General features: G+C 27.7%; 8 protein-coding genes across 19 annotated transcripts; 4 read left to right on the top strand and 4 right to left on the bottom strand.

Moving 5' to 3' along the window:
* Positions 1 to 1,025: 1,025 nt before the first annotated feature.
* On the bottom strand, positions 1,026 to 2,768 carry LOC117231469 (calcineurin subunit B type 2). The gene is made up of 5 exons (XM_033489934.1): positions 2,614 to 2,768; positions 2,380 to 2,419; positions 1,779 to 1,990; positions 1,492 to 1,701; positions 1,026 to 1,422 (listed from the first exon to the last, which is right to left on the bottom strand). Exons 1-5 carry the CDS (start codon positions 2,614 to 2,616, stop codon positions 1,375 to 1,377), a joined length of 513 nt encoding a protein of 170 aa, XP_033345825.1. The 5' UTR covers positions 2,617 to 2,768; the 3' UTR covers positions 1,026 to 1,374.
* Positions 2,769 to 2,942: 174 nt separating this feature from the next.
* LOC117231468 (aurora kinase B) lies at positions 2,943 to 4,701 on the top strand. The gene is made up of 7 exons (XM_033489933.1): positions 2,943 to 3,207; positions 3,300 to 3,434; positions 3,523 to 3,714; positions 3,788 to 3,922; positions 4,004 to 4,162; positions 4,240 to 4,471; positions 4,539 to 4,701. Exons 2-7 carry the CDS (start codon positions 3,322 to 3,324, stop codon positions 4,623 to 4,625), a joined length of 918 nt encoding a protein of 305 aa, XP_033345824.1. The 5' UTR covers positions 2,943 to 3,207; positions 3,300 to 3,321; the 3' UTR covers positions 4,626 to 4,701.
* A 72-nt stretch (positions 4,702 to 4,773) lies between these two features.
* Positions 4,774 to 7,196, bottom strand: LOC117231465 (putative tRNA pseudouridine synthase Pus10). 4 transcript variants are annotated; one of them, XM_033489922.1, is made up of 7 exons: positions 7,058 to 7,196; positions 6,538 to 6,685; positions 6,375 to 6,479; positions 5,997 to 6,304; positions 5,719 to 5,927; positions 5,532 to 5,657; positions 4,774 to 5,450 (listed from the first exon to the last, which is right to left on the bottom strand). In XM_033489922.1, exons 1-7 carry the CDS (start codon positions 7,087 to 7,089, stop codon positions 4,828 to 4,830), a joined length of 1,551 nt encoding a protein of 516 aa, XP_033345813.1. In that variant the 5' UTR covers positions 7,090 to 7,196; the 3' UTR covers positions 4,774 to 4,827. The 4 variants fall into 4 exon arrangements, with proteins under 4 accessions (XP_033345813.1, XP_033345815.1, XP_033345814.1 ...); XM_033489924.1 differs by lacking the exon at positions 7,058 to 7,196 and adding an exon at positions 6,760 to 6,841; XM_033489923.1 differs by lacking the exon at positions 7,058 to 7,196 and adding an exon at positions 6,754 to 6,840.
* On the top strand, positions 6,875 to 8,975 carry LOC117231467 (transmembrane protein 183B). Of its 3 annotated transcripts, none has more exons than XM_033489931.1 (8): positions 6,988 to 7,167; positions 7,270 to 7,350; positions 7,483 to 7,584; positions 7,679 to 7,747; positions 7,832 to 7,970; positions 8,066 to 8,258; positions 8,348 to 8,512; positions 8,602 to 8,975. In XM_033489931.1, the coding sequence occupies exons 1-8, from the start codon at positions 7,098 to 7,100 to the stop codon at positions 8,872 to 8,874; spliced, it is 1,092 nt and encodes a 363-aa protein (XP_033345822.1). In that variant the 5' UTR covers positions 6,988 to 7,097; the 3' UTR covers positions 8,875 to 8,975. The 3 variants fall into 3 exon arrangements, with proteins under 3 accessions (XP_033345823.1, XP_033345822.1, XP_033345821.1); XM_033489930.1 differs by having other exon boundaries at positions 8,057 to 8,258; XM_033489932.1 differs by lacking the exon at positions 7,270 to 7,350 and having other exon boundaries at positions 6,875 to 7,012; positions 8,057 to 8,258.
* A 141-nt stretch (positions 8,976 to 9,116) lies between these two features.
* On the bottom strand, positions 9,117 to 12,491 carry LOC117231463 (conserved oligomeric Golgi complex subunit 2). 4 transcript variants are annotated; one of them, XM_033489919.1, is made up of 11 exons: positions 12,353 to 12,491; positions 11,852 to 11,973; positions 11,549 to 11,776; positions 11,203 to 11,469; positions 10,828 to 11,129; positions 10,641 to 10,758; positions 10,195 to 10,584; positions 9,939 to 10,119; positions 9,583 to 9,862; positions 9,329 to 9,509; positions 9,117 to 9,253 (listed from the first exon to the last, which is right to left on the bottom strand). In XM_033489919.1, exons 2-11 carry the CDS (start codon positions 11,921 to 11,923, stop codon positions 9,170 to 9,172), a joined length of 2,103 nt encoding a protein of 700 aa, XP_033345810.1. In that variant the 5' UTR covers positions 11,924 to 11,973; positions 12,353 to 12,491; the 3' UTR covers positions 9,117 to 9,169. The 4 variants fall into 4 exon arrangements, with proteins under 4 accessions (XP_033345810.1, XP_033345811.1, XP_033345812.1 ...); XM_033489920.1 differs by having other exon boundaries at positions 12,329 to 12,451; XM_033489921.1 differs by lacking the exon at positions 12,353 to 12,491 and adding an exon at positions 12,068 to 12,324 and having other exon boundaries at positions 10,195 to 10,556; positions 10,637 to 10,758.
* LOC117231470 (ubiquitin-conjugating enzyme E2 L3) lies at positions 12,337 to 14,209 on the top strand. The gene is made up of 4 exons (XM_033489936.1): positions 12,337 to 12,672; positions 13,003 to 13,098; positions 13,363 to 13,549; positions 13,619 to 14,209. Exons 1-4 carry the CDS (start codon positions 12,646 to 12,648, stop codon positions 13,786 to 13,788), a joined length of 480 nt encoding a protein of 159 aa, XP_033345827.1. The 5' UTR covers positions 12,337 to 12,645; the 3' UTR covers positions 13,789 to 14,209.
* A 564-nt stretch (positions 14,210 to 14,773) lies between these two features.
* On the bottom strand, positions 14,774 to 21,743 carry LOC117231462 (cullin-3). Of its 3 annotated transcripts, none has more exons than XM_033489916.1 (14): positions 20,863 to 21,743; positions 19,342 to 19,725; positions 19,062 to 19,265; positions 18,805 to 18,984; positions 18,346 to 18,720; positions 17,974 to 18,144; positions 17,783 to 17,890; positions 17,537 to 17,714; positions 17,195 to 17,454; positions 16,931 to 17,100; positions 16,720 to 16,858; positions 16,502 to 16,629; positions 16,346 to 16,404; positions 14,774 to 15,135 (listed from the first exon to the last, which is right to left on the bottom strand). In XM_033489916.1, the coding sequence occupies exons 1-13, from the start codon at positions 20,920 to 20,922 to the stop codon at positions 16,380 to 16,382; spliced, it is 2,382 nt and encodes a 793-aa protein (XP_033345807.1). In that variant the 5' UTR covers positions 20,923 to 21,743; the 3' UTR covers positions 14,774 to 15,135; positions 16,346 to 16,379. The 3 variants fall into 3 exon arrangements, with proteins under 3 accessions (XP_033345807.1, XP_033345806.1, XP_033345808.1); XM_033489915.1 differs by having other exon boundaries at positions 14,774 to 15,121; positions 20,863 to 21,742; XM_033489917.1 differs by lacking the exon at positions 14,774 to 15,135 and adding an exon at positions 15,790 to 16,221.
* Positions 21,744 to 22,668: 925 nt separating this feature from the next.
* LOC117231466 (isocitrate dehydrogenase [NADP] cytoplasmic) lies at positions 22,669 to 24,907 on the top strand. 2 transcript variants are annotated; one of them, XM_033489929.1, is made up of 3 exons: positions 22,876 to 23,024; positions 23,121 to 23,286; positions 23,548 to 24,907. In XM_033489929.1, exons 2-3 carry the CDS (start codon positions 23,272 to 23,274, stop codon positions 24,754 to 24,756), a joined length of 1,224 nt encoding a protein of 407 aa, XP_033345820.1. In that variant the 5' UTR covers positions 22,876 to 23,024; positions 23,121 to 23,271; the 3' UTR covers positions 24,757 to 24,907. The 2 variants fall into 2 exon arrangements, with proteins under 2 accessions (XP_033345819.1, XP_033345820.1); XM_033489928.1 differs by having other exon boundaries at positions 22,669 to 23,286.
* The last annotated feature ends 1,521 nt before the right edge of the window (positions 24,908 to 26,428 follow it).

The raw sequence follows: 26,428 nt of genomic DNA, 5'->3' as shown, positions 1-26,428 counted from the left end.
TAAAAATAATATCTGACAATTGGATAAAAACAAAATGATAATAATTATAAATAATACAAGTAATATAAAAGATAAATAAGACATTTAAATTTCATAGTATTCAATTTCAAGTAGTGGTATTAGTAATACATACAGTTAATAGTATGTTAATAACCTATGGATTTACAATTATTTTTCTAAATTATTATATTTAGTAATAATACACGATCAAATAAATTTTATATTCATTTATAAAATAAAAATATTGGAAAATATATATATAGGTTTCAAATTGCTAAATATTATATATATATATCATGGATTTATTTCAACATTACCTTAAGATTTTGAACATTAAGATTTTATAATATGTAAATGTACAAAATATTATAATCATAGAATAAAACAATATATATTATTTAATTTCTGTTTTGTAATACATTATTCTCTTAATAGTCATATAATAAACAAATAAGGTTATTTTTAAAAATTTGCGTATTTGAAAGTTTCGAGAATCCCGCTATTATGTAAATCCAGTTCAAAACTGAAGTTCTCTGTAAAATCGATTTTATCAACACATGGGACTTCTCAAATGTTAGTAATAATTGATTAAATAATATATAATACTTCTTTCAAATACACAATTGATGGATTAATTAATCATTGAACATAATATATACAATACAAACTTCTTTTAAAAATAAACAGAATCTTTTTTACAAATTAACTACTTACAGAACCTAATTCAATGAGTCTTATATTATGAAAGAAATGAAATGTTCCTATTCATTTAACTCTGATTATTTAATAGAAAAATTAGGAAAATTAAATTTATGGAAAATGCAATTTTTTACTAGACATATTTCACATTATTGAAGTATATTGTAAGATAAGAATGAAAACATATATCTGAATTAGATTTCAATATATAAAATAATATTCTGGAACAACTTTATAGCTTTTTGTACACTAATTAAATCATATTATAAATTATAAAATGATAACAGAGCTATTTGAATAATATTTTCAACTAAAAAAACGTAATATTTCAACTAAAAATATGTATATGTTGCGTATAAGACATTTTATAATATTAAAATCTATACAATACACATGTTTAGTAAATGTGCACAATCTTAGAAGGTCGGTGGTCAATTAAATTGTAATGTACAGTGCACTATGGAAAGCATTTTCACAGATGACAAACTTATGTATATATATATATATTAAAGACTTTGTATAGATTAAAGACTTAATAACATAATTTCACCCTACACAATTTTGTTACTTATAACTATTCAATCAATCTAGTGTTAATAATGAATTCATTAAGTCAAATTGATATTACCATTAACTTGTTCTCTAATATTTTTCTTCCCATAAACTTTCAATAATTTAAACATCAACCACCATCTTCTTATGAATATCTGTATTACCAACAACCTGAAATCACATATAACAAATTTTTTATATAATTAGCCTGTCTAGAATCATCTAAAAGTTTTTACTTACAGAACAAAATTCTTCAAAACTAATTTTGTCATCTTCATCTTTGTCAGCAAATAATATTGTTTTATCAACAATTTGTTGAAGTTGAGTATCCTTTAAGTTATTGCCTACCATCATTTTCAATACTTGGAATAATTCCCCATTGCTTATAAAACCATCGTTGTCCATATCATAAATTCTAAATGCAAATCTTAATTTGCTTTCTTTATCTCCCTGTTAAAAAAGAATGAAAGTATTTTTGAATGCTCTATTTATATTTATTGTTATCTTGTAATAAAATTTATATGTACCTTAACACTGAATTGAGAAACACCATAAATAAATTCCTTAAAATCTACTTCTCCATTGCCATCTGCATCAAATATATCTATAACACGTTGCACTAAAGGATTCTGTTGTAATTCTGGCAATGACATAAACTCATCAATACTTAAAGCACCACTGTTATCTAAATCTAACTTCCGAAATCGTTTTCCTAATCTTCTAATTTCATCAGCATCAACTAAAAAAAAAGATATTTTTATGTTAAAAGGTAATGAAAGGACCATAAAACTAATATTTTTTTATTAATAGCATTAAATGTGTGCATATGTATGTATGTGTACATCAACAAATATGGTGGTTAATACTTCAGAAGTGCTATGTTTAGTTGAAACAGTTGGAGATAAAAATAAATCAGAAGCAATATGTAAATGAAAAATGATTTAAATAAAAAGAAATTATTTTTAACATGATCTCATATAAAATTTTTATCAAATATTATTCGAAATAATTTCATAATATAATATTAACTATTAGAAAAGTATATAAAGCGTTTATTTTCAACGAATATACTTGGAACAACGATGGGTTATTTCAAGATATCAAAAATAATGTTTCATACTGACTTACAATTAGAACATAGTTCCATAGGCAGCGAGTTTTCATTACCCTAAAAAGAAAATATGTAAAGTAAATACACACAGTATGTTAAAAAGAAGTTTATTTATAGGATTTTAAAGATAATAATCACATAATATTTTCCTTAACGAAAACAATTATAAAATCAATTACGCGTAGTATAATATACTGCTTAACTATTTACACGAATATAAATAACCTCAAACATTTAACATGCTTAATTACCATTGTGACACTCGAGTCGGTCGATTTCTGTCAAAAATTTACCACAAAATGTCAAAATCGATCAGCAAAAACTACTTTATGATAGATGACCAGTAGAAAGCATGAGATAAGTATAGAAGAGAAACTTTAACGAAATACGTATATAGCCTACACAAGCATGAGCATACAAATTCTATAGTCTGTCCAACGAGATGAGGCACTTTGCAGCCATAGCAACAAAATTTTGTTTATGTTTACTGCCTCGTCTCGTTGGATAGGCTATAGATATTCTTTGAAAATTATAATTTTTTTATTTCAAGTTGAATTACTTATTTATAATATATTTTAAAAGTAATTTCTTCATTATAAATTTCTCTACTGAAATTAATTTGGGGAATATTACGTGTTGCAATCAAATTTTTTGCGGTTTTCGCACTGTAGATGTCACTTTAATCTATCAGTTCTTTTTAAATCAAAAATGTCAGTTGAAAAGTGCAGAAGATGTTAAAAAATTTCTTATAAATATATATCGGTTATTTTACTAAGAAGTATTATTTTACTAAAGAATTCAATTCAAATATTATATATTACATAAATAACTATTGTGTCCCAAAGGTAATATGAAATTACTTCAATATATAAATTTATACAACATAATAGATGTATAATAAAACCTTTTTCCTCAAAAATATCTCAACATTTTTTAGAAAGTCTATAATTTGTAACATTATGGCTCACATGGAAGCATTTCAATGTCCATCCAATGTTCCATCTGAGTATAAGGAAATTGTTTTAGATACTTTATGTAAAATGGAAGACCATGTTGAAACTAGAGGATCAAGGTATGGCGAAGAGAAATTTTGCTTCAATCAGTGTGAAAGATGTTAATCAATTTTAATTTTATTATGAATATAAAATATTGTTTCATAGGTATCAATGGAATTTAGATGATTTTGAAATCGGTGCACCTTTAGGCAGAGGTAAATTTGGCCGTGTTTACTTGGCTAGAGAGAAAAGTACACATTATATGGTAGCATTGAAAACTTTATACAAAGTGGAATTAATGAAAGGACGTGTAGAAAAACAAGTGATGCGTGAAATTGAAATTCAAACACACTTAAGGTAAACTTATTATCTTGTGCATCTTTTAATTTTTTATTCATAAATAAAAATATGCTGTAAGAATATTTTTTAGGCATCCTAATATTCTGCAAATGTTAACGTATTTTCATGATCATAAGCGCATCTATCTTGTATTAGAGTTTGCTGCTCGAGGAGAATTATATAAGGAATTAAAGAGACAACCAAATGAAAGATTTAATGAACACTTGTATGTATTTTTTAAATTAATTTATAATTTATGATTAATTAATTTATATATTTACTTTTAATTGTTATTATTATTCTTCAGATCTGCTAAGTATACCTATCAAGTAGCAGATGCTTTAGAATACTGTCATAGAAATAATGTAATTCATAGAGATATAAAACCAGAAAATTTATTACTTACACATGAAGGTAATGTAAAATTGGCAGACTTTGGATGGTCTGTCCATGCACCATCATCTAAGTAAGTATATTTATAATTATAATTAATAATTACTACAGTAGTAAAGCAACGTTTACTATCAATAACAATAACTGCAGGAGGAATACATTATGTGGAACATTAGATTACTTACCTCCAGAAATGGTAACAGGACAAACATATGATATATATGTCGATCATTGGTGTTTAGGTATTCTCTGTTATGAATTTCTTGTGGGTAAACCACCTTTTCTTAGTGATTCACAGCAAGAAACTTACGTGAAAATAAAGACAATAAACATACAGTGGCCAGAACAAATTACATCAGGAGCCAAAGATTTGATATCAAGGGTAATTCTTGCATATGCTTGCTGTAATTCTTTATTTAAACAAATCATCATTTTTATATTAATTACAGTTAATTAAACGGAAAAGCTCGGAAAGAATCTCTATGGCTGCTGTAAAAAGACATTTTTGGATAATGAAATATAAAGACTCACATTAGTTTTAAAGGAATAACAAAAATTATTTGAAATATATTTTTTATTACAAGACAATTATTAATGAAATATAAAAAATTACATTAGTTTTAAAGAAATAATAAAAATTATTTGAAATATATTTTTTATTATAAAACAATTATTATTAAGATAACATTTATATTTTTTACATTGGTGTATAAAATTATTTCAATACTAACATAATTTTTATGGCCAATTTAAATTAATCCCTGTTACATCTAATGCGACTATATCGATTTCGACATTAAGAATGTCGCATAAACTTGGTTTAGTTCGACCAAAATCTCCATGCACAAATTCTTTTACATATGTTCCAGCTTGTGTTTTGATATCTAATACAAAAAACATACTAGCATCCTCAGTAGTAATATCCAACTTTTTTAATTCCTGAGGCTCAACCCAGCGAGCTCTCATTTCATATATTAATCGTTCTCTGGGACTTAAAGGTCGTCTATGCAATACTCTCACTGGTGTCTTTTGTATTATTTTCACACGTTTCAAATCATTTAATTTTTCAAGAGATAATACGTTCTTAGACGAATTACGACAAACGCAAAGTGCTCGGTAAAATTTTGTTTTAACATTTTCGCCTTCTTTTAACCTTTTCAAGTCATATTTGGATAAAACTTTTAAGTTTGACGTAATTTGTACTTGCTTTGAGGACTGATTAATTTTATTGACTAAATTTGATAGTAATTCTTCTGTTATTTTGGTCATTCGAGGATTAATTAATTCAACGGCGAATGGCCTTCCAGAATATATGTTTCTAACGTCCACATCTTCTCTTCCAGATGATAAAAATTTAATAGCTATATATGAAAAGCGGGTATTAAATTTTGACTGAAATATAGTTAATTACAATATTAAAAGTTTTAGAATATCCAACTTACATTGAGCTTTTGTTACTTCAGCAATAGGATTACACAATATGTCCTGAACAGATGTTTGCATCTTTTTCTCTCCATTTATGAACCATGGAGTTTGACTGAGTTCTCTTGATAATTTATTATACCGCCCTGAAGTTATAATTCATTTAATAATTTATATTATAATTATACTTTTAATAAGGAATATTACCTCCTATAAAAATACTTGAATGTGAACATATGATATTTTCTACATTAATGTTATCTGATGTATCAAATGACACAGCTTTAAAGTATTGAAAAAATTCTTTGTCTATTATTTTGGTCATTAGAGTCTCTATACTTTTCCTGCTAAATCTATTCTCGTTATATTTTCTTTTCCATTTATTCCCTGTGTTATTTGTTCCTTTGCACAATAATCTAAGACAAAAAATATTTTATTGTAATTGAAGTAACATATTTCTATAAATAAAATAATTCTAAACTTACAATGTTTCACATTCTTTCTCATTAAATTTGTATGTTAGAATAATTTCAATCAGAAATGGAGAAGGTGTCATTGAATCCACTTGTTTTTTAATAGCCAATTCTAATTTCGGAATCATTATCCATTTCCAAACATCTTTAACACTTTGCAGTTTGATTTTAAAATCTAGCAATGCATCTTCTGAAAGATTAAGTTGGGTGGCACATTGTATATGCAAAAAACGTTCTCTGACACTGATGCATACTGGTATTGTTAATGCACATATAAATGTTCCACTATCATAATTTTGTTTATTTACTTCAACTTGAATCTGTTTGTAAAATTATTTGAAATTTATATCAAATGTCTATATACATTTTAAAACAGATGCTTCAACATACTTTTCCAATAACTTGTTCTTGTGTCTTATTTTGTAGAATTCCTAAGCAGGTTATGCACGGTACATCATCGTTAAAAGAGATATCTTCTGCTTTAATATACCCAGCCTATAAAAGAATTTAATATTGAATCAAAAATTAAAAAATTACAGTAATTAAAACATACATCTTTTGCATATTTAATAGGATCTTCGTAACAATCTAGCGTACGCCACCCAACAAAACGAAAACAACATCTTAAGCAACAATTTTGCAGTTGCAAAAAATTAAAGATACGTTTTTCACTTTCCGTAGCGTTCATTTTAAAAAAAATTCTGTAACATAGTATTTCAACGTTAAAAGAATATCAATTAAAATAAAAGTTTTTAATCATCGTGTTTACGTTAACCTGCTGAGAATATAATCCCACACATTTCTAAATATTTAAATAAAAGTTTATATACAGATTACATTTAAATCTGTCTTCAATCTTATCTTCAATTATTGGCAATTAGTCTATTGAAGTGAAAAAACTGAAGTATCTATAACGTAAAATTATTAAATGCAAAAACAACACGATGCTTCATACGGATTGAACACATCTTTCTTATTGACTTTGCTAAAAAATATGATGGACGGTTACAATGTCATCCATTACTAGTGTAAATAGTTATAAGTTTTAGGTTTTATTCTGTTGCAACTGGTACCTGATTAATTTGTAGATATAATAACGTAGCATTTAACATCATGCCTACTTTAAGGAAAAAATCTAACAAAAAAGTAAATGCGGAAAATGGCAACGACAATTTGATTGGAGGTTAATTATTGTTTTACTAATTATTTTAAAAAATTCCTCGATTGACACATTATTAAAAGTATGTGTATACTGACGAAATAATACTTTATTTTTTCGTGACAGATATAACCATTGACGACTTTGCAAATTCATCACGGACACACACAAGATTTAAAAAGGCAGTGATAAATGTCTCCTCTGAAGGTTACCTTGTTAATACATTTCAATCAACTTTGTTATGCCATTTCTGTCTAATATAAGAAATTCCACTTATTTATTTGTATCCTTGAATGAATAGTCTATAACAAATCTTTTCATCCAATTCTATCTGTACAGTGAAGGAAGCAACAATAGAGAAAAAAACTTTCTGGAGCAAAATGAATGAAAGTTATCAAGGTAATCTGGGTGATTTGAATAAGTCGAAGAAAAATACTAAAGGTAGATACTTTTAGAAATAATCAGTTATGAAGTTCCATTTTTCCATGTTCCATTTTTAGCTCTCAATTAAACTTAAATTGATCTTACTTTATAGGTGCATTAACAAATCAAAGAAGAAACAGAAAGACAAATTCCTTTGAGAGCACTACAGAAGAAGAAGAAGGTAAAATAAACAGAAACTATGAAACGGCAAAATTCAAGAAGAATTCCTGAAATAAAGGACAAATTATATTTTTACATTATTTAGGTGTAGATTATCCATTGGATATATGGTTTATTATATCTGAATACATTAGTCCAGAGGCTGTGGGAAAATTTGCTCAAATATGTAGAAGTTCTTATCATGTGGTAACAACAGGAAAATTTTGGTTTCATTTGTACAAGACGTAAGTTTTTCTTTATATAAGAACATAATAATCTAGAATTGAATAGAATGATAATACATAGGAGTATTAAGTAAAGCATAATATAGTTACTATAGGTTTGTTCCTGGTTTACCAGAGCGTCTACAACCACAATGTATGGTTCGTACACACGGACTCCGTGCTTGTGTCATCAGAACATTACATTACACTTATTTTTCTTTGAAGAAAGAAGTTGATAATGTATCCTATTTAAGACAAGATCAGCCACATTCACTTGTTAAAAGACAGTGCTGTCTTATGTGGCATAAGGTATGCAACATAGAATCATACGTAATATTACTATTGAATCATTTAGTAAAATTAATTAATCATAAATTATTTATTGATATTCTTTTTAGGAAGGGAAAAAGCGATGGTATTTCTATTTCAAATTAAAAGAGTTGCCAAAAGCTAACAATAATTCATTAAAACTGAAAACGAAGATCAATGGTAAAAAGACAGATTTTCTTGAAATGCTAGAGGATGTAGCTGTGAATTTGGAAGAGGGCTGCAAGATACTCAGGGTATTCATTTTACTATGAGACAATTATCTCTAATGCATAATGCATTGTTATGGTAAATAGTAATTTATGCAATATTATACAATTTATAGGTGACTTGTTTAAAATATAGTATGTTGCCACCAGTAATTGGCTTGATTTTGCAATCAGTATCGATGACTTTGATGCCTGGTTTTAAGGATCATCGATTACAACTCGGATTTGGAACGTCAGATGTCCCTAATACATTAACAAATCAAGTTATTTTAAATGATGTTGTTAGCTATCAAATTCTAGATTGGTGGCATCCAACTTATCCCCACCAAGATTCAATAACTACTATTGAATTACCACAAAGTGATTCTTGGGATCAGAGCTTATTATAAGAAGAATTCCATATTTCATAATCGAGCAGCTAGATGATAAGTACGACTGTAATATAAATACTTCTATGTAAATAATACATTAAATGTCTGTTAAATTTAAAGATTTGGACACTTGTTCTCCAAAATTTCATGAGTCAAAAAATGGAAAAAAAAGGATAAGAAAAATGTTAAATGATATACAGACAAAACTACATATATTAATACTGTGTTATTACAACTAATAAATAAATGACATAAAATAAGAGAGTTTAAATTAGTTTATTTAAAAATTAAAGAAATAGAGAAAAAAGTAATATTATCTTTTGATTGCGGTTTCAACAGCGTGTAACAATTCTTTCATATAAAGCACATTTGAAATTGAAATCTGCATCTCTGTAATCTGAAATATAATTTATATGTATAATGAAACAATTTTTACATGGTGAAAAATGAATTATTTGACAATAGATTTTACCATATTAGCATAAGCTTGTACATCAACTTGTAACTGAATTCGTATTTTTTCATCATCGCTGATTCCTTGAACTTCGGAAGTAAGAGACCCTGTGGATTTGTCGCGTATTTTTTTCAATCTTCTTAAACTCTCTTCAGTTTTTTGCACTGAAGTTAATACGTCTGTTACAGAAGCTAGATAACTGCAACAATTCAATATAACAAAATTTTACAAATGTTATAATTTTCAATAATAACTATTTCTTTTTTCCTTACTGTTCAGTTAACTCAGAAAGGGCCAATTCCAACCAATAATTAACATTATCTGGTATTATCTTTTTGTAATCTGCATGAAAATTGAGGAGGAACACAAGAGTATTTTTTACATAAGAGCATGGTTTTGTTGGTACATCCCTTTTTGTTCGTCTAAATAATCTCGGAATATCACTGACTTGTTTCAGATGTGTTACACATTGTTTCAATAATTCATCCACTATTTCTTTTGTAATTTGTGGCCAAATTGTTTTTAAATTCTTTATCGTTTCATCGAGAGAATCTACGAAAAAAACATATAGGTAATGATATAGAAGATTTGAATAAGAATATAATATTAACATTTTTCTTGTTGTAACCTTTTAATAGCGTCAATATCCTTGGATTTTCTTGTTTAAATTTCGATCGAGCTATTTCAAAAAGAAATGGAAGTATATTTACAAATTTTTCTACATCCTTATACAAACAAATTAGGAAGTTAAGTTTTGTGGAATGTTCTACTTTGTTTAAGTTGCTTATTTCATTTTCTATCGGCCATACCTTTACATAAAAAAAATTAGGATTTTTAATTATTCAAGTATCATATATTATATTATTTTTTTAAATTAAATATACTTCTTTAAGCACTGTTTGAATCCATATTCGATATCTGGCACATATCTGAAGACTGAATTTCCAAAATCTATGAAACAGTTGATGTAGATATACATTATTATCCCAAATCGTTTGTAGATTTTCCCATATAATACAAGTTGCATAAAGAGAAAAATCATCTTGTGTAAGGGACTCCAATGTTCCTTTTACAGATGCTGGTGATATTGATTCAGTTAAAACTGTCTCAATTCCACTAGCTATTTCTTGAAATTTAATTTGAAAATATACTGGTAAATTCCACTTCTTCAAAAAGTTTTTATATTGCAAATTCTTTTGTAATGTAATTAAAGATTCGGGAGTAATACACTCAGCTTCCAATTTTTCTAAAAACTCCAGGGTTGCTACATATCTCTGAAATTATAAAATGTTATATACTACATTACTATAGTATAACTTTACTTACTTACTGAATGAAATAATATTGGATCTCCAGGAGCAAAGATGTATTTTATATATTGCTCAATCTTTTCTTCTACATCAATCCAAAAACTGTTCACCAAAAAATTAAAACCTTTCACAGAAAGTCTGTAAAAAAAGATTTAGAAATATTTCTATACAATGACATATGTAATTTGACTTTAATAAAATGCATACCTATTTGGATATAATGTAATGTCTAATAATTGTTTAAGTTCTACATTTAAAATGTTCAGTAACCTATTGTATATATTTTGTAGACCTAGTAAATCAGTTTTCAAGTTTTCCGTATTAATTACGTTATGAATCAATGGACCAACAATCTCTTTCCTCACTAGATCTTCTGCATCACTTATTTTATCAAGTGTAACATAAATTCCTAAGCAACGAATTAATAAAAAAGAATTTTTTTCTTGTATACTTGCCAAGAAAAATTCATTGAGGTATGTCATATAAGACTGTTCAAGTTCTTCAGCTTCCTATTACAATATAACATTTCTGTCATTAATAAGAATAGTAAGTCTATGTTCAATTTTTTAAAGATATGCATACTTTTTGGTTTTCATTGATAATGTTCAGTTTGCACCTAGACATATGAAATCCTAATTGATTAAATTCTGCAGCAGCTTGTTCTAAAATATCTATTTTAGCAGGACATTCAAGGAATGTGTTTAAAGACAATATAGTTGAAAGTTTATTCAAAGACTTATAAATATGCTGTAAGCTGAATACACTTCGCTTGTATTCTCGTGTTTTCTTATTTTCGTTCATATTATGAGTAATTGCCGTAACTTCATCATCCAGGATCTGTTGTACTTGCTATCATAAAAAATATGTTACTAATAACATTTAAAATTTAGTATTTTAATAATTAAATATATTTTCTTGTTGAATTTACCATTACTTCTTCCCTTAATTGTCCTAAAGGTGTTTGTAAATCACTTATAGCCTTATCCAAACCAATCATATTACTTGATAAATTTACAAAATCTGTATAATCTCGATTGATTAAATCAATCATAGCAGACCTTAACAATTTCAAGTATATTCCAAGATCATCACGCATTGTTTCTAATTTTGTGCTCTTTCTGTGTTCTTGGAGAAAGGTATCGACATTGAAATTTTCCTAGAAATTGTAAATATAAAAGGTATCATAATAGAGTGCATTTCTATGTTAAAACACATTTTAATATTGACTTACTTGAATAAAATCAACTTCAGAAAAACATAGATCATTTGGAGCTTTTGGTAAGTTAATATTTTCCTTCGACATAGTAATAGATTTCTTACCATTAACCTTTTTTTATAAGGAATTAATTTTTCCTATTATTTAATTATACAAATTAATATATACATTCATAACTTTTCATTAAAATATACAATATGTTATCACAGAGCCCATCCATAGTTAATTTACTTAATAAAATTTGACAATTAACACTAGTTGATATGTCATTAAAAAAATGTTTCAGACAGTATAAGAATGTGAAGTCAAAAATTCTTTGCAACAACCTTTATATGTGAATTAATTCAAAACATAGCACCTATACATAGTACATGAATATATTATCGATAATTATAAGATGAATTTAAAAATTGTTCTTAGAGTATCTAACATATTGAAAAACTTTATCAAGTATGCTTTCTTTAATGGCATTAAAATATAATGGTTTTTTACCTAAATTGACGCATGTATATGTACATATGTATAAACCCCAAACGCACGCACGCGTACAATACAATACAGTTAAACGAATAGGACGGAGAGCAATTCATATTCGTGACTAACAGTAAATAATCTACATTTGTATTGATGAGAAATTAGTGCCGTAAAACAAAATCCAACGAAAGGGAATATATAGTGTTTTGTTCGATGTTCGTTTACCAAAGACTTTCATAAAAAATACTAGGGTATTTTCGAAGACAGAATAGCTGTGAAGCCATCACTAAGGAACTTGACAAGTTTTACTACTTTTAGTGAAATTTATTTTCAAAATGGCAGCTACGAGAAGATTGCAAAAGGTAAATCAAAGTTTCTGTCAACGAGGAACGATAGTACATTGAATATGTGAAAAACATTGCAAAATACAATATCAACATTTCAACACACTCGTCATGTACATGTTTAACAGGATTAATTTTCATAGCATGTTCTAAATGATGTCGAGGTTTCCCATGATGATATAGAATATTGGATACTTCCAATATTATTTGTTAATATTTATCCTCAAAGTGCTTAAAATTTTCTCTAATAATATGAATTAGAATTTTCATTATTCGTTCAAAGAATGTCTTTTTGATTATTATAATTTTTAGTAATAATTTCGATGATAATCATTGTATCACTTTTAGGAACTTGGTGATTTAAGAGCTTCGGCAATGAAAAATTTTACAAATATTCAAGTAGATGAATCGAATATTCTCACTTGGCAAGGTCTTATACTACCGGTATGTTTTGATGTACCATTCTATTTTAGAAATATAATCTAATCTAATCTAACCTAACCTAATCCTATTTGTAAAGACAACTATAGTTAGATATACGCAATGCTGTACTACAATTTGATTTTGGAAACATTGGAATGATTGTATATGTCGTTTTCAAAATTTAATCGGTAACATAATGATACAAGTTCTAATTATATCTGACATATATCTTTTTTGTTATTTTTTCTTTTAGACATGCTTGTCATTCTTCTTAAAATGTTTTAGGATAATCCACCATATAATAAAGGAGCATTTCGCATTGAAATAAACTTTCCAGCAGAGTATCCTTTTAAGCCTCCAAAGATAAACTTTAAAACAAAAATATATCATCCAAATGTGGATGAGAAAGGGCAAGTGTGCTTACCAATTATAAGTGCTGAAAACTGGAAACCAGCTACAAAGACAGACCAAGGTTAAATTTTCTTTGCATTGTTTTCTTGTTACAATATAGAAGGATAAGTAATACATAATTGATTTACAGTTGTACAAGCTCTGATAGCATTAGTAAATGATCCTGAACCAGAGCATCCTTTAAGGGCAGATCTTGCAGAAGAATTTTTAAAGGATAGAAAAAAGTTTTTAAAAAATGCAGAAGAGTTCACAAAAAAGCATGCAGAAAAAAGGCGGGAATCGTCATCTTCTAACGAATAACCACGAGTGACCAATTTTACTCACCATGATGCCTGCCACTCGTCAGCTAATTTAATTCAAACCATGATAGACTTCTCTGTTACATGAAAAGCAAGTTGAATAAGATACATGTGTACAGTATTGGTTAACTACTGACAATGATATTAATATGTGCAAATTGTAATGTTTATAAAGTGGATAAACAAATTTTTCAGAGCAAAGTAAAAATATAATAAACTAACTGTATGATATTGTATACAATTTGTATTTTGAAGTTGTTATATGGATATGCGATCCATATGATTTTAGGAAGCATAAAAAACATCACCTGCTCTTTTTTCTGTTGAAAGCAAAGCAATTATAGTTCATTGTGACAAATACGACATAGAGTAATGTATTTACCTTCAATGTTAAGAAATTACAAACATGTTAACTCTTCAAATTATGGATAAATTTTGATTCAGATCAATCAAATCCACAAACATTAAATAATTATTACAAATGTACATAAAATATTTGTAATTGTTAAATTGATCGTATTGGTACTGTAATCGTGTTTCGATTTTAAGTTTAATTGAGAGTACTTTTCTTAATGTTATCTTGAGAATATAACTTTATCTTCTAATACAAAAGATTAATTCGTAACTTGATCTTTCACTTCCATTTACAATTGAATTACTTTCCGTGTATATCTATTTTTTATAGTAATATTACCCTATTAAACAGCGAAAAATTAAATTAATATCTTCATTATTTCGTTATTTTATGTGGCATATGACACTGTATAATAATTCAACTGTAAATTCTGAAATATCAATATTAGTATTTAAACAATTTTAAACTCACTGATTACATGCGTATATAATAAGGAGATAATATTGTATTTAACACATTCGTGACGTGATCCACTACACATAACATGTGCGGTATCAACGGATCACATTATCGTGACGTGTTAATTTGACAAGAAATGTTAGAAAATGGAATAAAAAGGGATTGGACAGAATTAATATGATATTCTTGTATTTAAAATGTGTTAAAACTAAGGAATGCTTTTACAGGGTTTTATTTTTTATTCAGTTTGCGTAAGAAAAGGTAAAACCTTTTGTTTAAATATTAAAACTCTATATTAATAAATAAAGATATAAATGAAAATAAAAATATGATGCATTTCACATGTTTTTCATTTGCCCACACACGAGCTCATGGTAATACAGTTTTTAATCATAATCTTTTTTTTCATTCCTTTATTAACTTCTTCGTCTTTTATATAAGCTCGTGCGCTCACTCTTTTTTTAATTCCATTAGTAAACTCCGCATCTGTTACAAATTCGTAGATTCCACTTTTGGCATACTATAATAAATATTCTGCGATTTAACGAAGAATTGGATTAATTTAATTGTAATAAAATAATTGTTGAGCTAGGTGGAAGAGGTGGATCTTGTAGAGACCTCCCAAATGTTTTACTTTTTTATTGTAATTTATTCTAGATTTTAACTGATTTAATAAAAAATTAGAATTTGTTGGAAATAAACGAGGGACGTAATTAAATTTTAGAAGGATATGAAAAATGATTAAAATAAAGTAATTAAACACTGAAAATGAGGCAATTATATTCTTAGATACACATTCACATTGTTTATGTACACATATAATAGATAATCACGAATGTAAATGAAATCATTCTTTAACATTAATGGTTTAATAAAATTTATGCTATATTGTAAGTTGTTTTTGATAATAGATATATTCATAGGTTTACAAGCATAAAAAATTACTGAATCACGATACATAGAATGGGTGAATCAATTTTAATGATTGTAACTCACTATTCATTTATTACTAACAAATTTGTGTATATAATGTATATTCAAGTAAATCCTATTAAATTTAAATTACAATTTTCTATTACAGAAAGTATTTTTATATATTTAGCTAAATCAATCACTTACAACTGAAATATAATGAAATGAGCTCAGGGAAGAGGATATCAAGAATTTTACAGAATTTATTTATAAAACTTGATTTTATACTTGGAAGTATATATTGTAATCCATTCAATTATCTTTATGTCAACCTTTTCCACCAAACTAGCCAATTATCAAATACGTGTAACTACTCTCCTTAAATTTCGAGGCAATCAACATCAATTTATTTCAATATATCTTATAAAATTACTGATCTTTTTCTTGATGAAATTATACTTCAAATTTTAAGTTTTAAGTTAACAGAATTAAAATTAACACGTAGTACTATATATATAATAACTATATTCAAAATAAAGAGATGATATCAAAGTTTGTCAAAGCCTAAAACATAAAATACAAATTGATTTATGTGAATAGTTATCATAACTTAATGGAATGTTGAATCAGTAATCTGTCCGAGTTGTATACAGTTGTGATGTGGAATGCCTCGTTCGTGATCATCTTAATTATGTTCGTATAAGTACACTAGAAACGGTAATAATTTTGATGAACGAGTCAATGAAAAACTGATGATATAACGTACAAGTCGATAAAATATAATGAGACAATGAAAAAATATTTGAAATAGACATTATTATAGTTTACTTACATGTTTGTACAGATCCAACATTTAAATTCGAACATTAAGCAACGTATGTATACACCTTTCTGTAATTGAATTGATTAAAACAATGTTAAAAATAATAGTAGTTATAATAGAGAATTAATAATAAAATATAAGATACTAGATAAGTTTTATACAAACCTATCTTCTGGCGTGCGTGCCAAATATTCACGTTCGATTAAACCTTCAATACGTTTTTTAATTATTACAGGCGACGGCAAAAATCGACCTCTTAATTGTTCTGTTACTTCTGTTACAAGTATATTATGCTAAAAAAAGAAGATAAAATATGGAATAAAAGAGCGTAAAACATTGGAGTAATTATAAATTACAATGTAATTAATAGTGATACTACATACAGGCATACGCTTCCTGTCTTTCATAATACGAACGATAGCTGCTTCTATCTCGTGCTTTCTATCTTCATCTACTTTGTTACGAGTTTCTCTTCTTTCAGGTTCTGATTCGCCTTTGGCAGCTACTGTTTGAATCTTCACTCTGAAATATTATTAAATAAGTTAACAACTACCGATTATGATATATTTTAATGCAATTTTAATGTAAGGATACCTGTGTAATTTACTGGTAAAACTGTCATTGACACAAAAATAGTGCGATGGTTCTATTTCCTTTGTACGAGGATGTTTTAATAACACTCTTTGCGTAGCTTTACCCATCGCGAGAGATTGTAATGCTCTAACCAAGTCTCTCTCTGGAATATCGGTTTCACCTTGAATTTCCTACGCAACGTTTCATGTATTGTATAGATAATTGTGAAACATTAGGAGTCCGATGTAGAAGAAATAAAAAATAAACGCTACTATTCACACTGACCTCATATGTCAATTTTTCTCTTTTGTTGAAGAGCATTAAGACACACATTTGATAAGTTGATACTTGGATTATGTGTTTCCTCGTGTTTCCACAACTGCTACTACGTTGGCTTAAAATACTACCATTAGTGGATATTCCACTACCATACAAACTACCACTTCCATTACCAATAGAACTTGAAGATGATGGTGTATCTAAACCACCGCAACTACTTTCTTCTCTTCGTGGTCCGTGAAATACAGCATTCAAGTCCGCAGAACCTAAAGGGATTATATTAATCTACTTCAGTGGGTCAAATAAGAGACAGTAAGAGAAAAGATAGAATGATGCTAGTGAACTGACCTAATTGTGGTTGCAACGTCAACTGTCGACCACTGTGTTTAGCAAGATAAAAACGTCGGAAAGCATCAAAAGCATCTCTTGGGGCAGCTGGCATGCTACACTTTGGAGTGGCGGATTGTGTCGGCCAAAAGCCTGTTGTTAAAACTCTTACACTTATATCCACTCCATGTAAATTTGTCTGTAATATGAAAATTGCAAACATTAATTATTTATAAAATTATTATAAGTATTTTGTATGTAACTTACATTAGATGTAAGGACGTGATCTTTAAATTCATCCATAATAGTGTTACTGACTGTTATATCTTTAAACATTCCTTCTAATTTTGATGTGAATTGACACCCACATTCAGTCTAAAATATTATTTATTAAAAATGTATTGATATTATATTGTGAATACCAGTAATAATAAATTGAACAGAAGCAGGAATGTTACCTTAAGTTTGGATATCATGTTTTTTTCGCTGTCGTCAGACACAGATTTATTTAAGAGAAGGCGTTTAGCTAAATGCTGTTTATAATATCGCTCAAATACGTCTTTTTCCTGAAGAAATCTAAATAAAACCATAGTTTTATCCAAGATACCTTCAATTTCCTGTTCTGTCATCTAAAATGTATTATAACAAACATTAATGTTATTTACACTTACATTATTAATGATCAGAAGTTAAGGTGCAAGATATAAAGTTTGTATTTCATTTGTACAAAACGATCCTTTGTAGAATGATGAAAAAAAATATTTATTAAAATTTCACGGTATTACCTACCATGAGTACCTATTTATAGAAATACAGTTAACATAACTAACCCCTTTAACACCTTTTTTCAGCTTGTCATCAATGAAAAGTGAAAGATATTCTGGACTCTTTGTATTTAAATTAAGAAAATATTCAAAGTCAGACGCTATCATTTGTTTATAGTTCTTATCATTGTTAAACGAATAATGAAGAAAATGATCAAAACGGTCTTTTAAATCCAGCAAATTCTGAATGAAAAGAACGGCATTCGTTGTCGATTCGTGTTCTTCTTGAACCATGGCACGCCCTTGTTCTTTAAGAAATTGAGAGACACAATCGCACACTGTACGCAAACCATCCAAAACTCTTGAAAATAATTTGTACATGCAACCGAGATCTTCGGTTTTCTGATTTTTGAGCATGTGTACTACACCACTATTTTCCATCTATAAATAAAAAAAGTAAATTGTTCTAATTTGTCACTTTATATGATAACACAATATATTGTATCAATAGAACGATATTTATACCTCAACAATAGTTTTCATATGAATTTTAATTAGTTCTTCTTCTACAACTTCGACTATTCGCGGTTCAGTAGATTCATCTAAATAATGTTTTGCTCTTTCTGATTCTTCACAAATTCTAGCTTCAACCTTTTTAATATATACTGATGCGCTATTTTCTGCCAAAAATTTTTGAGATTCCATCTAAATAAAAAACAGAAGAATGATGTTACATAATATTAAATTAAATGATGTTAAAAAATATAAAGAAATTGTCGTACTCTATAAAATTCAGCACTTTGTTGTAAAAAAGGCCTTTCAAAATCTTCTTCATAAACTTGACGACTGTTAATGCCAAGTAACATTAACATTTGACAGGCATTTTTTATTGCAATACGATCTACAACTTCTCCCCTTCTTTCTCTTGCTACCATACCTAGTAAAGTTTCTCGTAAATGATCTCTAACACATCCATATCTGACCACCTAAAAATGATATAATTTATTATCAATAAATCTCCAATTACTTCAAAAGCTGTTGAACTAAGTAGCAAACAGTTACCTGATCTCTAAATATGATAAGTCCCAAATTGTACACATTGTCCACATCATGTTGTTGCACATATACTCTGTCCATATACATTAAAATATCTCTGATCATCACCATAGATGTCTGGTGATCATTCCAAGCTTGATTTAATGTTTGAAGAAAATTATTGTGAAGAGATCTTAATACATCTTCTCTAACTTTATTCTCTAAATGATGTGTTACAACTTCCTTTAAACCTGTATACAAACGTTCCCCATATTTGTGAAGAACCATAGTATAAGCATTTCGATAAAGTTCTTCAAAACTAAGCCCTGAATTATTTTTCTTCTGAATTTCTTGAATAGCATTTTTCAGTAGAGCCCAAATACTTTCTACATACTTTTCATCCATAGTTGTCTAAAAACAAAGCAATAGATGCAATATTAATTTGATAATTGCAAGTCAAGATAAATAATGTCTGAGAATTAGAACTTAATGAAAAATTAAAAACTAGACAAATAGAACAGATATATTGGTTTTACTAAAAAAATTCAATAGGGTATATCAAATTATATAACATAATTTTTAACATTAATGATCACAACTAAAAATATATTATTGAGATTATTATATATATATTAACTATTATATATATTATTGAGATACTTTATGTTAATTGTTTGCATTTTTTCTTTAGTATTCTGTATATTTTAATATAAAGTCAAAATGATTCTTTCATGAATCATTTTTACAATATCTTTATCGTATAAAAAAATGTAATATTAAATAAATAATTATGTTTAAGTCATAAATATTGTATTATTGCTTGTATAGATACAAGTTTTATGCTTTATTGTTTCATTAGATAGAAATGAAAAAGTGACAAACAAATAACATTTTCTAATCAAGTACATACAATATAAACTATAACCACAAAGGGACATATAAATATTTGACATGATAACATAAGTATCAAAATATTGTTTAAGTAATTTTTAGTATCATATTGATTAACACATAATTTAAGTGATATAGCTTTACAATCACAAATTTAGTGGATAATAATCACAGTTCCAAACTTTAATGACAGATTAAACTGAAATTCATTAATAAACATGATAACATTGAAATATTTACATTTCATTGCTTTTTTCATTCGCCACTATAGCAACTGCCAATACATTCATCTCTATAATAAAATGTACAATATTACAATGCACAATTCTTAAGAGAAGAAATGTATTATTACACATTGAAATACAAAATGATAATATTTCAAAGAGAATCAATTGATAAAAACGCAATGACATTTCTAAATATGAATTATTGCAACTTTTTATAAGTTGACATGTAATTTAAAAGAACAGGTTACCAAAATATATATGTATATACATAAACTAGAACAACGTGCGCTTATTAGTTTATATATAGAACTGAAAAATAAAAATATAAAGGGAAAGAAAAAGGAAAGAAACAAAATGCGAGAGCGAATAAATATTAAAGGGAAAAAGAACGAAAACTAAAAAAATAAAAACAAACGAAGTTACTACTCACCGGGAAAGCACGTATGCGCATTTTGCTTTCTTTCTTAAGCATAGCACTGCTCTTCATCATGTCGAATTTCTAGCTGGACGAGGATTCTTTTTAGAAATGCTCTCTTCCTGATGCTACGATAACGTTACACCGTGTGTACATTGACACCAGTTAAACGTAGAGAGCATTCACTTCTTGTACAAGGTAGGAATAGCCGACGATCGGCTATCGTACGAAAATACGATCACTCATCCACGTTCACGTTGTGTAGGAGAGCCGAAAATTGTGTTGTTATCGTGGACATTTAAGTAAAAGAAAAGAAAAATATACGCGATGTGTCGTGGAAGAGGGGGTTGAGAAAAACGAGAGATTCAGAGAAAGACAGAAAAGAGAGAGGGGGATGGAGAAGAGTAAAGAATGCTCTCTTTTTTTTCACCCGGCAGGTGAAAATAGGGGATAAAATACTTAAGGGTTAAAGAGTAGAAAAAAGGAAAGAAGGCGAAGACGAGAGAGAGGAAAATGTAGATAAGGAGGTTGAACAAAGGTGAAACGGAAGGAAAAGAAAGAAAAGGAAAAAGAATTCACGCACTCCTGTCACGAAGACGATGAATCTGTCAGATCTCAATAATACACACGAATTTTCGCTGGTTTTTTTTTTACCACGTTAACGTGATTGTTGGTACGTTCTCAGCGTCTCTCGAGGCATAGTGAATTTAGATTGTGAAAACTTGAGTTTTCATCCTATGGTCCGATATAGGGTACACAATATATCAGTCACAACGATATGCTCCATGCACATGAATCACGAACACTGTTGTTACTATAGATTCGCCCATTACGAATTTCATTATCCTGCCAACGCCGTAGAAAAAAGGCTATCGTGTTTTATCGTTTTATGTCGTACATAAACGTTATACATGTCGTTTTATCTTCGAATTTCTCAAATTTAATAATTACATGTAGGACAAAGAATATTTACAATTTAATTTGTTTAATAAGTTTGGAAGCTACCCGCGATTACAAATGGCTCACTTCAGATTGATAATACTCTTGAATTTGTTTCTTGAGTAGAACCAATCGCGTTATTTTTAATACTTATATATTGAATTTATATGTATATATAAATCTAGATTTAAATACAATTTTATCTGACAATATTAAGTTATTGGAATAATTTGACAAACCAATAACGATTCAATATTTTAAGACGCTTTACATGAACTATTTTATGCGAACGCCTGCCCCTCCACTTGTAGACAACTACTTGTTATCGTAGTTTAAGAATCTAGAATTATGCTGATAACATAAGAAGTCCTCTAAAAAAAAACTGTTGCAGAAAGAGCTAATATATGGTATTTTTTAAAACACAATAATCATTTATAATTTCTCATTATTTTATCGAAGATAGACTGTTTAATTTATTGTTCAAAAATAATTTCAGTCAGCACAGAATATAATAGTAAGTGCTTTTATACTAACACGTACTTAATATGATGTATTTGCGAGTATTATTTGCATTGACCTTGTATCAATCGTTGTATATATTTATAAAATGCAAATCTGAAAGTAAAGTTGCTAATCATTGATGTTTAATGGATTTTTGTCTTAGACCTATTTAAAAATAGTCACAGAATAATTTATGTACATTCATACAATAGAAATCATATTAATTTTAAAAATGTTTATTTTGATTGTTAATGAACCTTAAACGTTTAACAAAACAAAATTTCTTCTAAGATGATTGCTTATTTTAAGCTTTAAAGATTAATAATATTTTCTTTCGAAAATATATAATTTATGTATGAACATGCTTGAAAAAGGAGCATAATTGTTGTATTTAAATTTTCGAACGTAAACATTATTTACCTACTACAGTACAAACTCCAAAGATAATAAAGAAACATAGATAAGGAGTATCATTAATATGATAAGAGATCATATGCTATTAATGTAAAATTTCATTAGTACTGATTCAATCAATCTTAAATTCATTACATTTATTCAGTTATTCGACATTTTAATATGTAACAAATAGAAATTGTCACGTTTAAATATTGTGACAGTTTAACATACAGCATAACCTACACGAATACAAGATATCTAAGGAATATATTTGGAAGAAATAAAAAATATGGATACGTTTTGATTTTCATTGTTATCGGAATCTATCAGGAAGATTTGTTGTAAGTTGTATAAGGTTCATGCGAATAGTAAGAATACGAAAGTGATTAAGATTATTTGGATAAGGCTGCCATGTTTTTGCCCCACCGTTTTATTAGAGCAAACGTGCAATTTATAAGAAGCGTAGCTTATATCGGATCGGGTAGTAACTTCATTGCTTTCTCACGAATATTATCGCCAAAAATTTCTCAACCGTTTGATAATCCAGCACTTCTGTTCGCTAAGACATTTAGCGTTTCCTCTGGAATAATGACGAAAATAAAGGTAAGCAATCAGTAAAGCTATGTAACTGACATCTGTTAACGTCTATATATACCTATATACAAATATTTTTTTCGTATAATACCTACCTTTCCTATATGAATTTTAATTAATTCTCATAACATTTTCGGTATTCCAGTAGTTATTTTACATTATTTTATCTATTCCAAGAAAGAAATCTTTTTTATGCGCAAAATAAATATATATAATAATTTTTTTTGCATAATTAATTTTGCATTATCACAAGCATCCTATCTTTTTTAGGCTGGACCTGTTGTTGATATCTTGGGTGATGAAATGACAAGAGTCATTTGGGATTCTATTAAAGAGAAACTCATTTTACCCTTCTTAGATATTGAACTACATACCTATGACTTAGGTATTGAAAATCGGGATGCTACTAATGATAGGGTGACTGTAGAATGCGCAGAAGCTATTAAGAAGTATAATGTAGGAATCAAATGTGCTACTATTACTCCGGATGAAAACAGAGTAAAAGAATTTAACTTGAAAGAAATGTGGAAAAGCCCAAATGGTACTATCAGAAATATCTTAGGTGGCACAGTCTTCCGTGAACCGATTTTGTGTAAAAACATACCAAAACTAGTACAAGGTTGGACTCAACCAATTATCATTGGTAGACATGCTCATGGAGATCAGTATAAAGCTGTTGATTTTGTGGTACCTGGCCCAGGTAAACTTGAAATCACATGGACTGGAGATAATGGGAAAAAAATTTCACATACAGTTCATAGCTTTAAGGGATCTGGAATTGCACAAGCTCAATATAATACAGATGAAAGTATTTTAGCTTTTGCTCACAGTTCTTTCCAATATGCTCTGTCAAGGAACTACCCCTTGTACCTTTCCACAAAGAATACCATTCTTAAACAATACGATGGCAGATTTAAAAATATTTTTCAAGAAACATATAATAAAGAATACAAAGATAAATTTGAAGCCAAGAAACTTTGGTATGAACATCGCCTGATAGATGATATGGTAGCATATACAATGAAGAGTGAAGGTGGTTTTATATGGGCTTGTAAAAATTATGATGGAGATGTTCAATCTGATTCTGTAGCACAAGGTTATGGATCTCTGGGTCTGATGACTTCAGTTTTAATTTGTCCAGATGGACGCACAGTAGAAGCAGAAGCTGCTCATGGTACAGTTACAAGACACTATCGTCAATACCAACAGGGAAAGGAAACTTCAACAAATCCAATTGCTTCCATATTTGCATGGACAAAAGGTTTACTCCAACGTGCAAAGCTGGATAATAATCAAGATCTTAAAAAATTTGCAGAAACATTAGAATCTGTCTGTATTAATACCATTGAATCAGGTTTTATGACAAAGGACCTTGCAATTTGCATTAAAGGCATGAGTAACGTTACTAGATCTGATTACTTAGAAACATTTGAATTTATGAATAAGTTAGCAGAAAATTTGCAGAAGCAATTAAAATGACTGCAATATCCAAATCAAACATCAAAGTATTAACTATACATGGGAAACATATTATTACTGGTTATGGGGAAAAGAGTTGCATCTATTTATATGTTAGATTACAAAGATGGAACGTAATGATATGAATAAAAGTAAGATTAATATATTGCAATTGTGATTTTTTATAAAAATATATTCATCAATTTTAGTTTTTTTACTATATATGTATATTTAAATCTACATTTGAATATTTTTAAACAAATTTTAATTTTAAACGAAATCAAATCGTTTTTCTTCACACTCTCTCTTATGATACCAAACCCTTTATCAAAATACCTAAATCATCGTTACTTGAATACGTACTTCACGTCATAGTTAATATCACATAAGCATTTTTAATTATATAATTTTTAATCAAATATATCGTCGCTCGTAAATAAGACAACATACTTCACGTCATAGTTAATATCACATAAGCATTTTTAATTATATAATTTTTATTCAAATATATCGTCGCTCGTAAATAAGACAACATTAAACTATTAGATATAAATAACAAAGGCAATAACGTTTTATAGCAAATATCAATTAAATAAGACAAAAAATTTAGTACACTCTTCTTTTAACCTCCAAGATAAGATGTGTATATTCTTCTTCTCTCTTCCACCCTCTCACTCTTACATGCGCGTATGTATGTAGTGTTATTAAGGTATTATCATTATTATTTTTAATTTTACTAATTATCAACTGATTAATAAATTTATATCCTTTAAAGATATAAATAATGAAATTAACTATATTTAATAAATGAAAAACAAATAACTTAATGATATAAATATATATATGCTACATATATAAATGATCAAAGACAATCTTACTGATTTTTACGCATTAAGAATATTTACAATGAATAATTTCAATATTATATACTTACTAAATACAATTCTTTAATATTGCATAATCGATAAAAGTAAAGATAGCAAATCATTTAAATTTTGCAAATTATGTAACTTTTGATAATATAATTTTTGTAATACTTTTGTATCTTCATTTACAAATTACTGTACAATAGAACAGTATAAAAAGTACAAAGTCAATATAATTTCAACCTTCACATATATACTTACACGACAAAAAAATAATTAAAAAAAAAAGAAATCTAGAATGGCGCTATGTATATACATCTACTATTTGATTACTTTAAGTTAACTTTCTTTTATATTAAATGATAAAATTTTTATTATTTTGTTTTACTATAATTATCCTATTTTATAAAAACTTTTTCATACAAAATTCGATGAACATTAATTTTTTCTATCTCATAAAAAAAGAAAAGATACTTAAAGAAACAAAAAAGAAGGGGTTATAAAGTTTTCGTTTAAAAGGTATAAGTCTGCAATGCATATAATGCATAACAGTACATAACACATTTTTTATCAAAAAGTAGATACATATATACTCTTTTTTTAACCTTAGAAAGAGAAAGAAAATTTAGAAGTTTTTTTTCCGGAAACTCAATATATATTTGAACAAGAAAAAATGTTGAATATTGTGTGAATAAAATAAAATATCGAAAATTGTGTTTTATAATAAAATAAAGATACTAAATAAATTATTAAAACTGCATAAAAATTATTGAAATTCGTAGATAATTTTCCAACGATGTGGTTTTCTATTTATCGGCTAATACTAC

Source organism: Bombus vosnesenskii, unplaced genomic scaffold (genome assembly GCF_011952255.1).
Source record: "Bombus vosnesenskii isolate JDL3184/JDL3185 unplaced genomic scaffold, Bvos_JDL3184-5_v1.1 scf7180000013272, whole genome shotgun sequence".
NCBI lineage: Eukaryota > Metazoa > Arthropoda > Insecta > Hymenoptera > Apidae > Bombus > Bombus vosnesenskii.
This window is presented reverse-complemented; position numbering and strand designations above follow the sequence as displayed.